This window comes from Falco punctatus, assembly GCF_963210335.1.
Source record: "Falco punctatus genome assembly, chromosome: 11".
NCBI classification, from domain to species: domain Eukaryota; kingdom Metazoa; phylum Chordata; class Aves; order Falconiformes; family Falconidae; genus Falco; species Falco punctatus.
Window position 1 is genome coordinate 7,636,543 of NC_137591.1, and position 13,546 is coordinate 7,650,088.

The following is a 13,546-nucleotide window of genomic DNA, read 5'->3' on the forward strand; positions in this document are numbered from 1 at the left end:
TGGAAAGAATGAATCAAACTTTGAAACGACAAATAAGCAAGATTTGTCAAGAAACCAGTTTAAAGTGGCTTTAGGCACTTTCATTGGCATTATTATGTATCAGGGTACAGCCAAAGAGTGGAACCTCAGTCAGTCCTTATGAATTGTTATATGGAAAACCATATGAATCTCCAGAACCAAATCCAAACATACATGTAAAAGGAAAACAAGATGTGTATAACTATTTGTTTTTTCAAAGGAAAACTTTGGCTGTGATTTGGAGTGTAGTAATTTGGAATAGACCTTTATCCCTGGAAAATTCAATGCATGATTTCCAACCAGGAGACTATGTCTGTGTGAAGACTTGGACCTCTGAACCTTTGCAGGAGCACTGGAGAGGACCTTTCCAGATACTGTTAACCACTTTTACAGCTATCAAAATTGCAGAATCGGATGCTTGGATATATTATACTCAAGTGAAGAAAGCACCGTGAAGAAAGCATCTACTCCATGGAAGATTGCTAATTGTGACCCAGAGACTTAAAAATTGACTTTGAAACATGTCTAATTTTTTTATATCAGGTTATGATTGGGTTTTGGATTTTTTTGGTTGGTAATGTTGGTGGGATCATGGGCTGGCTTGGTGGACAGGAACAAAAGACAAATAGAAACAGAACAAGTGATTGACATTCCCAAACAAATGGCAGAGGAAAATTTGTTGGTAGGATTGACTAAGGAATTTGCCAATTTATAAAATGTCACGCAGATCACTGCTTGTTTGCCAATACCGAGGGCAGTAGGTGAATCTATTCCATGGGGAATCTTAACCATGAACTTGACCAAATTGGAATATGGAAATGAGACTGTGGATTGTAAACAAGAACCTAGAGAAACTTGGGAATTGCAAAAGGTTAAAGTTGGAGAAGAATCACCAGTATATTCAACTATGTGGGAATGTAAAGGACGATTTGTAGCTAAACCAGGATTAGAGGGAGACGTAGGGAACAAAGGATGGTGTTATTATCCTAAAATGGCTACAACAAACACCAGTGTATGGGTAACTGAGACAAAATGTGAGAAAAAGAACCGAACCCTACAGGAAAAGGAAATAGTTTGGGATTCAGTTTGGTCTATGACCTTATATTCCCATTTTCAGTATATGGCAGAAACTCCTTGGTGTTTTACAAGGGAGGGAAAAGTTTTTTCAGTATTACCCTGGGTCAACGATAGGTCAACTTTATTAGGAGAGAAGGAAGATAAAATAGTGCCATGGTGGAAATGTGAAAAAGTGTATGACTGCAGTAATGCAGACTTAGTAATCCAAAGAATTCCTCCGCTGGCCGCTGTTTTGAAATATGGTTGTTTTTGTCGAGGTCTTAAGAATACTCTCAATTTAACCAGTACTTTTACAGTCAGAAGAGGAACTTTGTTTAGTTGTAGAAAATCTACTATTTGAAGTCCTGGACATTTAATTTGGGCATTGAATGATGGAACCTGGACAACTCATCTACCATTAGATGGTAAAGTGAAACAAATTATCTTAGGCATGCCAACATTGTGTCCGATTTGGAAGAAATCACCATTTAGAGGATCCCTAGAAAATTTAGAACTAAAACGAACAAAGAGATCTGAGACAAATGATGATAATTGGAATGAACCCTCTACAGGAGTGAAAATTGGTTGGGCACTTGAATCACTTTTAAATCCTATAGCATCATATAGGAACAGAGCATGGCTTTATAAGTTAACTGGTCAAGTGGAAAAATTAGCAAACGTTACTAAAAAGGGGTTTAAGGAATTGAACATGCAATTACAAGCGACTTCCAGAATGACTTTACAAAATAGAATGGCACTAGATATGCTCCTACTTAAAGAACATGGAGTGTGTGGATATCTCAAGTATAAACTGGACCACTGTTGTAACCACATTCCAAATGTCACTCAGGATGTGGAACATGATCTGGACCTATTGGGAAAAATTGAAAAAGAAACTGAAAATATTCAAAAGGATATGTCGGAAGATTGGCTTGGAAAAATTTTTAATAAATTAGGATGGAACTTGAGCTCTTGGATACAATCCATAATCAAAACTTTGTTTAGTTATTGATTGTCTTTTTGATGATCATGTTAGTATATGCATGTTTGAAAAAACAGTTTATCAATAGAATTGCTGTCAATTGTATGATTATGAGAGAAGTGCCTACTAGTCCACCAAGACACAGCCCACCACCACCAAAATATGTTGAAACAAATGACATGTAAATAGTGTGAAAGTATTGAAATAATGATTTTCAACACTTTCAAAGGGGGGAAATGTTGTCGATTTGTTAAAGAGTTGAGATCAATTGATTTTATTGGTTTGATTAACTGATTTTATAGAGTTATTATATAGAATAGAAATATAGGAAGATAAAAATATGTTGAAGAAAGTTATGATTATTTAGTAAAAGTAGTTGTGAGACCCTTTATACATTTTGTACTAAGGCCAGAAGAATGGGTTGGAATCATTGTTGAAGCTTAAGTAATAATTTAGGGTTTGAAAGGTTTCTTTGTATCTAACTAGTCTTCTGTATAAAGAAAGTATATTGAGATGTCAGAATGTAGGATTAATGGGAACTGGGGAGAGTCGACTGGAACAGCTTGTAGTTACCTGCCAAGAAACCGTGAACTTTAGTAAAAGGTAATTCCGGCAGGGGGAGATCGCGACCACCGACTCATATACCACCTACCCAAATCGTACCCTAGACCCATTTCTAGACCTTTCTACGCTTTACTGCGCAGAATCGGATATAGGAGGAGAATATGTTAATGATTTCTGGGAAATGTTATGATTATGCATGAATAATTAATGAATATGTATGAATAAGCTCTATATATGGAATCTGTTTTTGGGACCTGGCGTGCGTTGATCGCGAGAGGACTCGCTCACGCACCCGGCCGTCAATAAAGAAGTGTCTGCTTATCTACATCACATTGGTGTCGATAAGTTCTTCATTCCGAGATTTCGGTAACAACATGACTGGCTGCTTTCCATGGAAAAGGCAAGTAAACAACTCAAACTAATTAAAAATTATCGTTAGTAGATCAGAGCTGGAGGCTGCTGCTAATTCAAAAGAGAAGGAATCAAGTGCTTTATTGTTAAGAGAGTTCAAGCAAATTACACAGAATTAAAAATCTGAGGGGACTCCTGGCTCTCCCGGGAAATGGCAGGTTTGCCTGAAACTGTAGTGTCCTGTATGGAGGGGTGGCGAGTAGGGGCAGCGTGGAAAGGTGAGTAAGGACAGGAGGAGGGAAGGAGTGTATGCTTCTGGCAGAGCAGCCTTTGGGAAGGAGGGAGTCTTAAAAGATTGGGCTGACTCGGAGAAGATAAAATAGGTTGGGCCAGTCTGAAAAAAAAGGATGAAAGTGAATGCTACCAAACTAGCACTGTTCTGCTGCTGGCTCTGTGACACCTCACCGAGGATGGTGGGAAAGGACTGGACTGCCAGGATAAATAGCGGGGGGAATATCTTCTGTTTTGTCATAGAAAAACTATGAAGAGGCCAAATGTAAGGTCAGACTGTTGGGATCCACAGCTAGCTCCAATCCAGTTTCAGCACACGAGCTACAGAGAGCTTTAGAGGTCTTGAGTTCATCCCAGTCCTTCTCCTTAAGCTCCCATGACTTGATCCCTCTGTCACTGAAGTTATCATTTGTCTGATACTTTCCGTCTGTCATTGCATCTGCTGTTTCCTGCCTTAGGTATCACTTAATCCTGCTGGGTTCAAATATTAGCTCACAGAGCCTTACTTTGATCCTGTATTTTCCTGATTTGGTAAATTTCTGTTTCTCTCTAGCAATTGTTTCCATGTTTCTGTGCAATTTTCAGTCTCCGTGGACCAGTTTTCCTGTTCAAGCAAAGATGAGTTGAAGCTTCCATCTGTTTGACACTCAAAACACAATTTCTTACGGTGTTGCTAAAACTCTGAAGCAAAAGCGCTACAGCAAATGAACATCTTTTCTGTCTGCACTGAATTACTGTTGTTACGTGTTTTGTAAGAAGTTGTAAATCTAGCATGAAGTGCGTGTCTATTGTATGACTTTCTCTGTAGGGACAATATCCTTAAGAGGTGTAATTGGTAGTTGTTCCTCTGACAGATTACAGCTGAAGGAAAACAAGTTTTAGAAGAATGCTTTTTTTGTTCCTAGACGTCAAAAATTATTTGATTCAGCTTTCTGTCTGGATCTCATGAACTTTAAAACACTGGCAAAGTCGAAACAAGTCACACAAAATCAAAGAGTAGTAAAATGGAATGGTGCTATAAAGTATAAAGTTTTCATTCTTGCTTGATGTGTAAGCTTGGTCATTTGTCTTTTAACCAACACACAGTCTCGAGATGTTGATGTTGTCATTAGTGGTACTTGTTCTCATAGATAATATATAATTGTATTTTGGCACAGCTGATGGAACGTAACAATCTTTTTTTGACCTGCTGTAGGGCCACACAAATCAAGACTTACTCCTGGGACAATGCACAAGTGATCCTGGTTGGGAACAAATGTGACATGGAGGATGAAAGAATTGTTCCTGTGGAGAAGGGCAAAAATCTGGCAGATCAGCTAGGTACCTGTCAAAGCTTTTCTTTCTACTCTTTTTCCTCTGCTTCTTTATAGTGTTCCTTTTAATTTGTATGATAAAAAGTCCTTACAGCAGTAATACTTTAATAATGGTATCACAGCTGAGAAGTGTAATATATTCTAGGTCCATGTTTTACTTGCTTACTGCTGAATACTACCTCCTTGTAGTGTTGCTGTATCTGTAAAGCTAATATCTAAAGATGTAAAAACAACTATTATTAGCACAGTGGAATGAAAAGAGAAAAAGTTTTCATAAACACAATTCTATCTCCAGGTCTCTAAGTGCTGTATAGTCATTTTCAGAATGCAAACATTCATTTTTGTAGAAGAAATTTTATTTTTGCAACTAAACAATGAAAAAAGAGTTTTGTATGTCAGAACTGTAGAGTTGAGTAAAGCAGATTTAAAAAATGTACCAGGCTTCTCTATCCAGGTAGGGAAATGACATGTTACTGATGTGGGATAGAAAATGCAAAACAGATCCATTGAGAAGAAGCTGGGATTGCAATGAAAATTTTAGAATGAACAGCAAAATAAATTGATCCTAATTACTCAATTACTTATATTATTTTATTATACATTATAGCATAGATGATCTTTTTGATATGGGCTTCTGTGTTAAGATTTAACTATACTGTCGTCTTCTCTTAAAGAATTCATGGTGGCAAGTAGATCCTGTTAAAATTTAATTCAGTTAACAGTGGAGACCCTTCTGGTGGGCACACTGTAAATATTTGTTTAGCTTGTGAGAGCGGAGGTTCTTCCCAGACTCAAAGGAATCACCATCACCCCCAATTTATAAAATCCTACATTGTTATCAATTCTTAAGCAGTAATTGGAGGGTGCATAATGTATTGTAAAACTGGGGGAACTGGAGTTCCAGTACATGCTGCATACATTGCTGTAGTTTAAAGTGTGACCTTGATCACATTGCTGATCATGGTTAAATCTTACATAATGAGTATTTATTACTTGGGGGGTTTGTTATTGTTTTGGGGTTGGTTGGTTTGTTTTTTATGAAGGGGAGGTACAGAAACCCTGCTCATAGATGAGTATGAGGTATGGTATTGTGATAGGGACCTCTGAGATATAAACAAAAAGATGGTTACTCTTCCAAAGAGTTAAGAGCAGTCAGATTCTTTTTTCATGTTTCATGTGCAAAGAAATATAAGCGTGTCTGCAAATGCCTGCAGGTTTAGAGCCTTCAAGTGTTCTATGTATGCTAAGCAAAAAGGGGTTCTAGTCATGACTTGACCCTTGAGGCACTGCCATCATAAATAAAGAGCAAATATCAAACTAAACCCCCTAATTTCCCATCATTATTATTGTTGTAATAATAATCCTTTACATGTAGGACTAGCAAACAAAGATATGGTTAGTTTGCAATATCAGTTGTGGGCTCTTTTTTACATGTCAGAATTTAATTTGCTTTTCAAAATATGAATCTGAATAAACTTGGTTCCTGGCTTGCAGACTCAAAGCTGTTTTGAATGCATGTGCCCACATATTTTGCAAGAGTAATTACACTCTTAGTAGTTGAAAATGTGTCCAGAACAATGTAACAGCAAATAGAGAGTATAGGAACTCCCACTCCTATTTGGACTTCTAATGTTGTTTTATTTTCTCCCGCCCCAAATCTTTCTGTTTGTTTAAATAAAAATCTAGCATCTAGAATCTGAATCCGTTACATAGGGGACACTACAAAACGCACACATGCACGGAGTTACCATAGCAACTGACTCCATCAGTAGGAAGCTGTTCTGTTGAAGAATCCCCAGTTCTGCCCCCAGCCTGTCCTCATGCTTGTCCAGCTCACTCTGGAGAAACATACCCCAGTGCAGCGCAAAACAAAAGGTAACCGTGCCTTTGGAAAGTGTCCCAGTCCTCTTCCATAGCCTCCCAAAATACTAAATGCTCTTTTTAAAAGGACTGAAAAATATATCTGGTTTTATCAGTCAGTTTTTCCTTATGTTAACTCTGCTAATGTATACAGCATCGTCTGACTGACTTTGGGTGTTAGGTGGGAGGAATCTCATTAATTGACTATCAACTGCTTTAAATGGCTAGCTTTGTCATAATGATTCACATAAAGGTTATCCTTCAGCGTGTTTATTTAGGTTTGTATAGTGACATTAACATCATTGAAATAATTTCCTAATCAGATTAAGAAATTGTTATTGGCCTGAACGTGAACTAAACCAAAACAGATTGAGCTACAGCAGAGGCTAAACCAATGTCGGACTGACAAATATCTAAGTTCAGTTCTCTGATTTCTTGTGCCTTTTATACACATTTTTAATCATCATCAAAGGCAGCAAGTGGGGCAGACAGAACCCTGGTCTGATGCAGGATGGCCATCATTGTTTAGTAATGAGGCAAACATCTCCACGGTCACTTCACTCATTGTCCCATGATTTTCAAAAAGTGTTAGGAACTGGTAGATACCTATTTGTTATCTCACACATCAAGGTGACTCAGTCTACCAGCAGTGGCAGGCTAATCAGTTAAGATAGCTTGTCTTTCTCTTCCTTTGTGGCAGAATCAAAGAAAACCGATGTGATGCAGGATATCCCCCAAATGAAGCAGAACAGAATGTGGCTTATTGCAAAATAAACTCGCTGTGGTGCTTGAGCTGTCGCTGTTGGCACTGTAATAACCTGGTAGAAACAGAAGCAACAGCCACTGGAAGTGATGGTTGGCTTTTAAAGCCCCTGGGGTTAGAAAGATAAAGAAATGCTTCACATTTCAGTGAGTTTCTGCTGGCTGAGGCAGGGTTCAGGCTTGTCTGTGAGAAGGTTGGTTCTTGCGTAGCACGGGGTGTCAACACGAGGCAGCAGGAATAGCTGTCTGTGCCACCCCCACCTTGACATAACTCCAGCTGTGATGGTTGTTCGTTGTTGTTTTTTTAAATCAGAAAGGGTCAGTGTTTGAGAATCTGTACCCATCACTGCAGCTAGGAGCTGGCGACACCGAGATTACTCCGTAGGAGGCACACAACAGCATTTGTAATTCAGCAGTGGTGAATGGCCCTTGTTGGGAAGGGTCCTCAGTCCTGACCTGTGCTGTGCGAGGATTAATCACCCTGAAGAGCTTTCTGTCTAAACAGACAAAGAACAGGAAAAAGCAAGACCAAAGCCGTGGAGCATTTTGCTCACAAGTGCAGAAGTTGGTCAGCAGAAGGAATACAACCACGACCTGGCTTCTCCCCCTGGTGTCCACTCTTGTCAGACCGCAAGACCGGTTCATAGAGTGAGCCATGCCCTGTCACACGGGGGTGTGGAGCCCAGACAGGCCCCTGCATACATGACCAGTTCGTGGTGTGTCACCAGCAGCTGCTGCCCAGGGGATCCCCACTGATCTAAGGGGGAGAGTTCAACTCCCTTGTCCTGGGTTTATTCAGATCTGTATCGTCATCCGCAGATGTGTTTACCAGAGCGATGGTAAGGATCCATGTATCCCCTTCACTCTTATTGATGCAAGTATTTCTGCTTACTGTTCTGAGATTGTGGGAATCAGCTGAGCTTAAGAATTATCTTGTGTCTTTTTTCATGAAGGTGAATCCTGAAAAAAATGGTTAATATTTTAAAAACCATCTCCCATTATCATCAGTCTCTATTGATTTTTTTCCCCCACTTTTTCTCACAGGTTTTGACTATTTTGAAGCTAGTGCCAAAGAAAACATCAATGTAAGGCAGGTGTTTGAGCGTCTCGTGGATGTAATCTGTGAAAAGATGTCGGAGAGTATAGAATCAGACCCTTCCAGGGGCACTTCTGGAAGGAGCATGCGACTCTCGGACAACCCACCTCCTTCGCAGCAGAACTGCTCGTGCTAGTGACCTTTCTCGCTGAGAAATGTCCTTTTCCTTTCCTGATGAAATTTTATCTTTTCATTTGTGGTGGTGCGTTATCACATAGTCCAAAGGCAGAAGTCTCTGTTGTAGGAAACTGGTATGTTTGTATACTGTGCTGGAGTGTTAATATTATGTATTTCCTCATCCAATAATTTAAAAAATGAAAATCTGAATAAATATTGTAAGTGCACCTAGTGTTAATGTGAGTTATGCTGAAGAAAAAGAATTGTTTAGTGTTGCAAATGTTATTTCCACACAGAATGTTGCATTTGTAATTATAAATTCCTTTACTGCAGAAAGAGATTTTTTTGTCAAGAACAGCAGGAAACATAAAAACCAATTAGAAGGGACCAGGTCTAAAAGAAAATGGGGTGGAAATCTTTTTTAAAGCAAGAATATGCACCCTTTAGGTATTTTTGAGAGTCATTGTTGCTGTCCTGTATAGACATGGACCTCATTTTTTCTGTATGATGGAGCAGAAAGCAGTGCATTTCTGACAGTTTGAGGTCCTCCAGAAAGCAAAGAGGAAGGGGGGTGGATTTTGTGTCAAGGCACTGCATAGAGGAAGCGCACGTGGAGGAATCAAAGCTGCCAGGCAGGGGAGGAGGAGGAGAAGGCCTTGCAGCCATACCCGCATTTCCCTGTGCTCTTGGCTGGTGCTGGGTGAAGGAGCGAGAGCCCTTCCAGGGACTGCCCTTGCTTGCAGACTCCTCCACGGTCACCACTACTGGCTTGCAGAGCGTTGGGGCTGTCGCTGGGTTTGGCACCTTGCTGTCCCTAATCCTTTGTTTCTAGAAGCCCAAGAGCTGCAGGACAAAGGGGAGGAGGAATTGCCTGCTGCATGCTTAGTTGGAGGCAAAATCTGACTTGGAACAGCACTGTCACAGAAAGATAAAAATAGCAGGAGCCAAAATGTGAGTGTTGGCAAATATTAGTGCTGTTATTATTAGATTTCCTTTCTGCATGTTATTGTGAGGGTTTTTTCCTTCTTTTTTTTTTTTTTTCCTTTTGTGCTAGATGGGTGCATGTGTGGGAACAGGATTTCTGGTTTCAGATTCAACCACAAAGTGTAATTTTAAAAAAGGAAGACTGATAAATCAAACATAACTGCAAATGAAAAGTGGCAAAGACCTCCTATTAGAGTTATTATGTAAACTTATTCTATGGATTTTGTTGCATCATTCTTTGAAGGGAGGAACAATTTTTAATAGTTAACATCTAAAAAATTCTTATATTCCAACATTGCTAAAATTGCAAAACTTCTACATCTGCGTGTAGAACTGTGTGCATTAGCCACACACAGAGCTTGTCTTTCTCTGAAATATATGGAGGAACTGCTATTGCGAATCTGTGAAATTGCATACACTGTGTGCCTTTGTTGATGATCACGCATTGGTTTGTGCATCCCAGCACCAAATGGTGACTGCAAATTGTGTCTGTAAATGTAAACTAAGTGAATACGGAGGGAAGTTTGCTGTCTTAAGGTGAAAATTCTGGAAAGTTTTATGGCTTTACCTTAGGCCTGTGAACTCCTCTGCCTGAGGAGACTTTGTGATGCCAGGAACTGATGTCCCAGCCCACTGCAATGGAATGTGCTGGGTGGTGACAATAGCAAATGCTTTTGTTAATTTCATTCTGTTGTGTCTCAAAGTGTAATGGTTTTTAGAAAAAAGCACAATATTCTAGAGAAAAATGCAACTACATTGATGTAGTTTGAGCTCGTTGTGCTAAAGGCTTGATCCCTTTGTATGTTGCTTTCAGAAATCTTTACTGTGACGTATTTTGGGTGTGTGTGATCTAGTACTGGAAATGTGATTTGTGCAGTGCTAGGAATGTGGTTATTGTATCTAAACCCCTGAGACTGCAAAATAAAGAGAAATATAGTCACCGGGTGTGGCTGGGAGAGCTTGTGTGAGCTGCGTTGCCAGCGTTGGGCAATCACGTTGCATGGATAAAGAAAGTATCTTTTTAATGCTTTTAAAAATACATCAAACTACATTGATCTTCTTTGACAGGGTGATGATCCTCGAGCCCAATAAGTGGAATCACTATGATTTAAAACAGTGAAGAGAAGGATTATTTGGCCAATAAATGTGCAGTGTTCTAGTTGTAGCCAAAGCAGGTTTTAGGGCAACTTGTATAACTAGAAAAAATAAATAAAAACCTCTACAGAAGGGAGCGATGATTTTGAGCTGTGCTGGTATAATGGAGAATCTCAGTGCAAATAATGATTTTTCAGCTCAACTCAATGGTGAAAGAAAAGGGATTCAGCAGAAATGGATTTTAAGTTCTTTTGTTTTACTTACTTTCTTTTTCCTAGCAAAAAAAAGACCTTTCCCTTTTCTATCCAATATATAATTGTGTTTCATTGTGTTCCAGTCAAGTCAGATGTGTTTGTGGTTTTGTTCCTCTCCTCTCCAGAAGAATGCAAGTACATTCCAGGCCCTTCAAGGTAGGATGGCCATAATATTTTTTTTTTACAGAAAAAGCCATCAAGTAGCTACATGACAGTATAGTCCGAAGAACTGGAAAAGACAGTTATGAATTATACCCTGCCCTATATTACATACATGGAGAAACCTAGTGTTTGGTGTAGAAATCCAGCAGAGTTTATTTCAAATAAGGGATCAAATCATCACAGGCAATTGACACATCTCTCCATTAATATATATTTCATGTGTCTCATCATCTTACATTTACATTAAAAGCTGTGAATGAATACAGAGAAAGCCTTTAGCCTTAAGTGGCATGCAGCTGATTTCAGTATCACCAGTGAGTCAATAGTAATTGTTACTTGTATGAACTTTTAAGAGGTAATGGCAGAATGCGAGACAGTAATTTGTCAGGACAAGGGGAAATAACTTGCTTGCGCCAAAGACAAACCCAAAATCCTTGGTGCAGTCTTGTATAGAGCCTCTGTTTGACTGGCAGTGGCCTGGGATAGTAGTTTTGATAAACAGTATGGTTACAACACAAAAAAAGGGGTACTAGAATGTGAACGGGAAGAGCTGACTGTTGGTCACAAGCTTCTCTCTATGGCTTGTACAATACAGCACGAAGTGTGCAGTTCGAGGAAAAGCCATGCAGGAGGGCCCGGGTTAGAGATGGGTCTTGGCTTCCATCTTGTGGAGAAACGAAGCAGTAAAATACCAGCTAGACATCCAGTCTAATTGTTCCCGTATCTCAGCGAGCCCCCTCCTGTGTATTAGCCTCTGCTCCCCTAACTTTGCTTTCGTCATCTCTTTTGCAGTCAACATCGTTACTTTGTGTATGTGTGTAAGCCTAACAGCACTGGTGTTACAGGAGTAGCAGAAAATGTGAACAAGCGTGGAATGGTGCAGAAGGGGTGTGCTAGGCAGAACGGGAAGGCTTCCTGACAGCTCGCAGAGTTACAAGAAAAAGGATCTTGGTGGTGTTTGGGAACGTGAGCTTCACAGAGCTTTAGGACAAGAGGAAAAGCAGCATTCCTGTGGTCAAGACTGGGGAACTGCTACATCAGCACTGCCATTTCATAGTGGGAAAGAGATGTATTCACAAACTGGAAAATGCTGAGACCTACTGACCTGCGAAGACCAGGCTGCATTGGGAATAAGCAGTCTTTTCTGGTAAGCGGTCATGGGCACAAACTATAAGCTGTTAAGGCTACCATTAGGGGAAGAAAAAAATGTAAAAAAAAAAAAAAAAATCAGCAGCAGTAAGCACGCACTGGATTTCTCAGAATGCTCGGGATCGAACTGCCAACTTGTGAGCTGGACTGAAGGGTGGAAGCATGCCAGCTGGAACCTGCAGTGGCTATCAAAGCACCAGCGCAGCCAGGGCTCTTGAACCCTCACAACAGTCGCATTTCTTTAAACTGATTCAGCGTGGTCAGCGCTCGGCGTTCCCAGCGGCGGCTGAGGGAGGCCGAGGGCCGCGATCCCCCTTCCTTCCCGCCAAGGTTCGCCCTCGAGCTCGGCCCGGCTGCCTCGGCCCCGCCGACGGGTCTCACCGCCGGCCTCCGTGCGGCTCCGGCCATGGCCACTGGGCCTGCGGGCGGGCTCTCGGCTGCGGCGCCTCCCGGCCCGTCCTCGGGGGGGGGGGGGGGGAACGGGGACGGACCGACCCCAGCCCGCGCTGAGGGAACTGCGCCTCACGCTCCTCTTAGGGCAGCTTGCGCCAGCTGATTGGGCCTGTCAGGAGTGACCGACAGGGACTTGAACCAATGGTTGAAGGAAATGAGAGAAGGCGGGCCTCCACCAGCCTTCCACCGCAAGAGCAGGGGGACAGCTGGCAGGGCAGGCACACGTAAACATCGGAACGTGACGGCACAGGGAGGCGCTCCTGCGATCCGGCTCTGTTCTGCCTTGCCCTCCGCCCCTGATTTCTCCGTCCGGTCGCTCTGATCCCAGGGGCCGCGTTTCGCCCCGACTCTCGCCTTCCGTGGTTTCCCCTCCCCCCGCGCTGCCATCGGCATACTCTCCGCCAATCAGAGCCCTCCCCGGCCCGGCGAGGGCCCGTGATTGGTCCGCTTTCTCGCCCCGGCACCGCGGCGGGCGCTGACTGGCGCGGGCCGGCCCCGCCGCAGCCGTCGCTGCTGCTTCCTCGTGCGGCGGAAGCGGGTCGGGGGCGAGGGCGGCGCATGCGCAGACTCGTCGCCGCCTTCGCACGGAGGGGCCGAGCGGTGCGGGCGGGGGCCCGCGGCCTAGCGGGGCGCGGCCGGCCGGTGCGCGCCGTTGCCCAGCCGTTGTGGTGCCGCGCCACCGCCGCCATGCCCGGTAGGAACAAGGCGACATCTAGCTACAGCTGCCCGGAGCTGGCAGTGGGGCAGCAGGCCGGGGAGGGCGGCCGCGACGCCAGAGGCCGCTCGCCTCACGGGGAAGAGGAGGACCGCGCGGATTTCGGCCCTGGCCCCAACCTCGGCGACCCCGCCATCGTCAAGTCCCCCAGCGACCCCAAGCAGTACCGGTGAGGGCCGGCGGCGCCCAGCCTCCCCCCGGAGGCTTAAGGCGGGGCGTGTGTGAGGGGAGGACGAGCCGGTGCCGCTGAGGCAGCCCCCGGTGGGTCTGTGGGGCGGCTTGGGGCCTGCCCTGCCGGCCTGGGGCCTGCCCTCCCTGCCCTCC

General features: G+C 43.0%; 2 protein-coding genes across 8 annotated transcripts in view; both read left to right on the forward strand.

The window, feature by feature from the left end:
- RAB3B (RAB3B, member RAS oncogene family) overlaps positions 1-10,348 on the forward strand; it is a 71,932-nt gene extending 61,584 nt beyond the window's left edge. For all 7 annotated transcript variants that reach the window (XM_080406298.1, XM_080406299.1, XM_080406297.1 and 4 more), the window contains 2 exons: positions 4,458-4,582; positions 8,242-10,348. In XM_080406298.1, coding sequence (XP_080262424.1) covers positions 4,458-4,582; positions 8,242-8,429 — 313 coding nt within the window. In that variant the 3' untranslated portion in view covers positions 8,430-10,348. The remainder of the gene's footprint in view (positions 1-4,457; positions 4,583-8,241) is intronic.
- A 2,705-nt stretch (positions 10,349-13,053) lies between these two features.
- The window catches only part of NRDC (nardilysin convertase), a 28,526-nt gene continuing 28,033 nt past the window's right edge, over positions 13,054-13,546 (forward strand). The window contains exon 1 of the mRNA XM_080406244.1: positions 13,054-13,391. Coding sequence (XP_080262370.1) covers positions 13,066-13,391 — 326 coding nt within the window. The 5' untranslated portion in view covers positions 13,054-13,065. The remainder of the gene's footprint in view (positions 13,392-13,546) is intronic.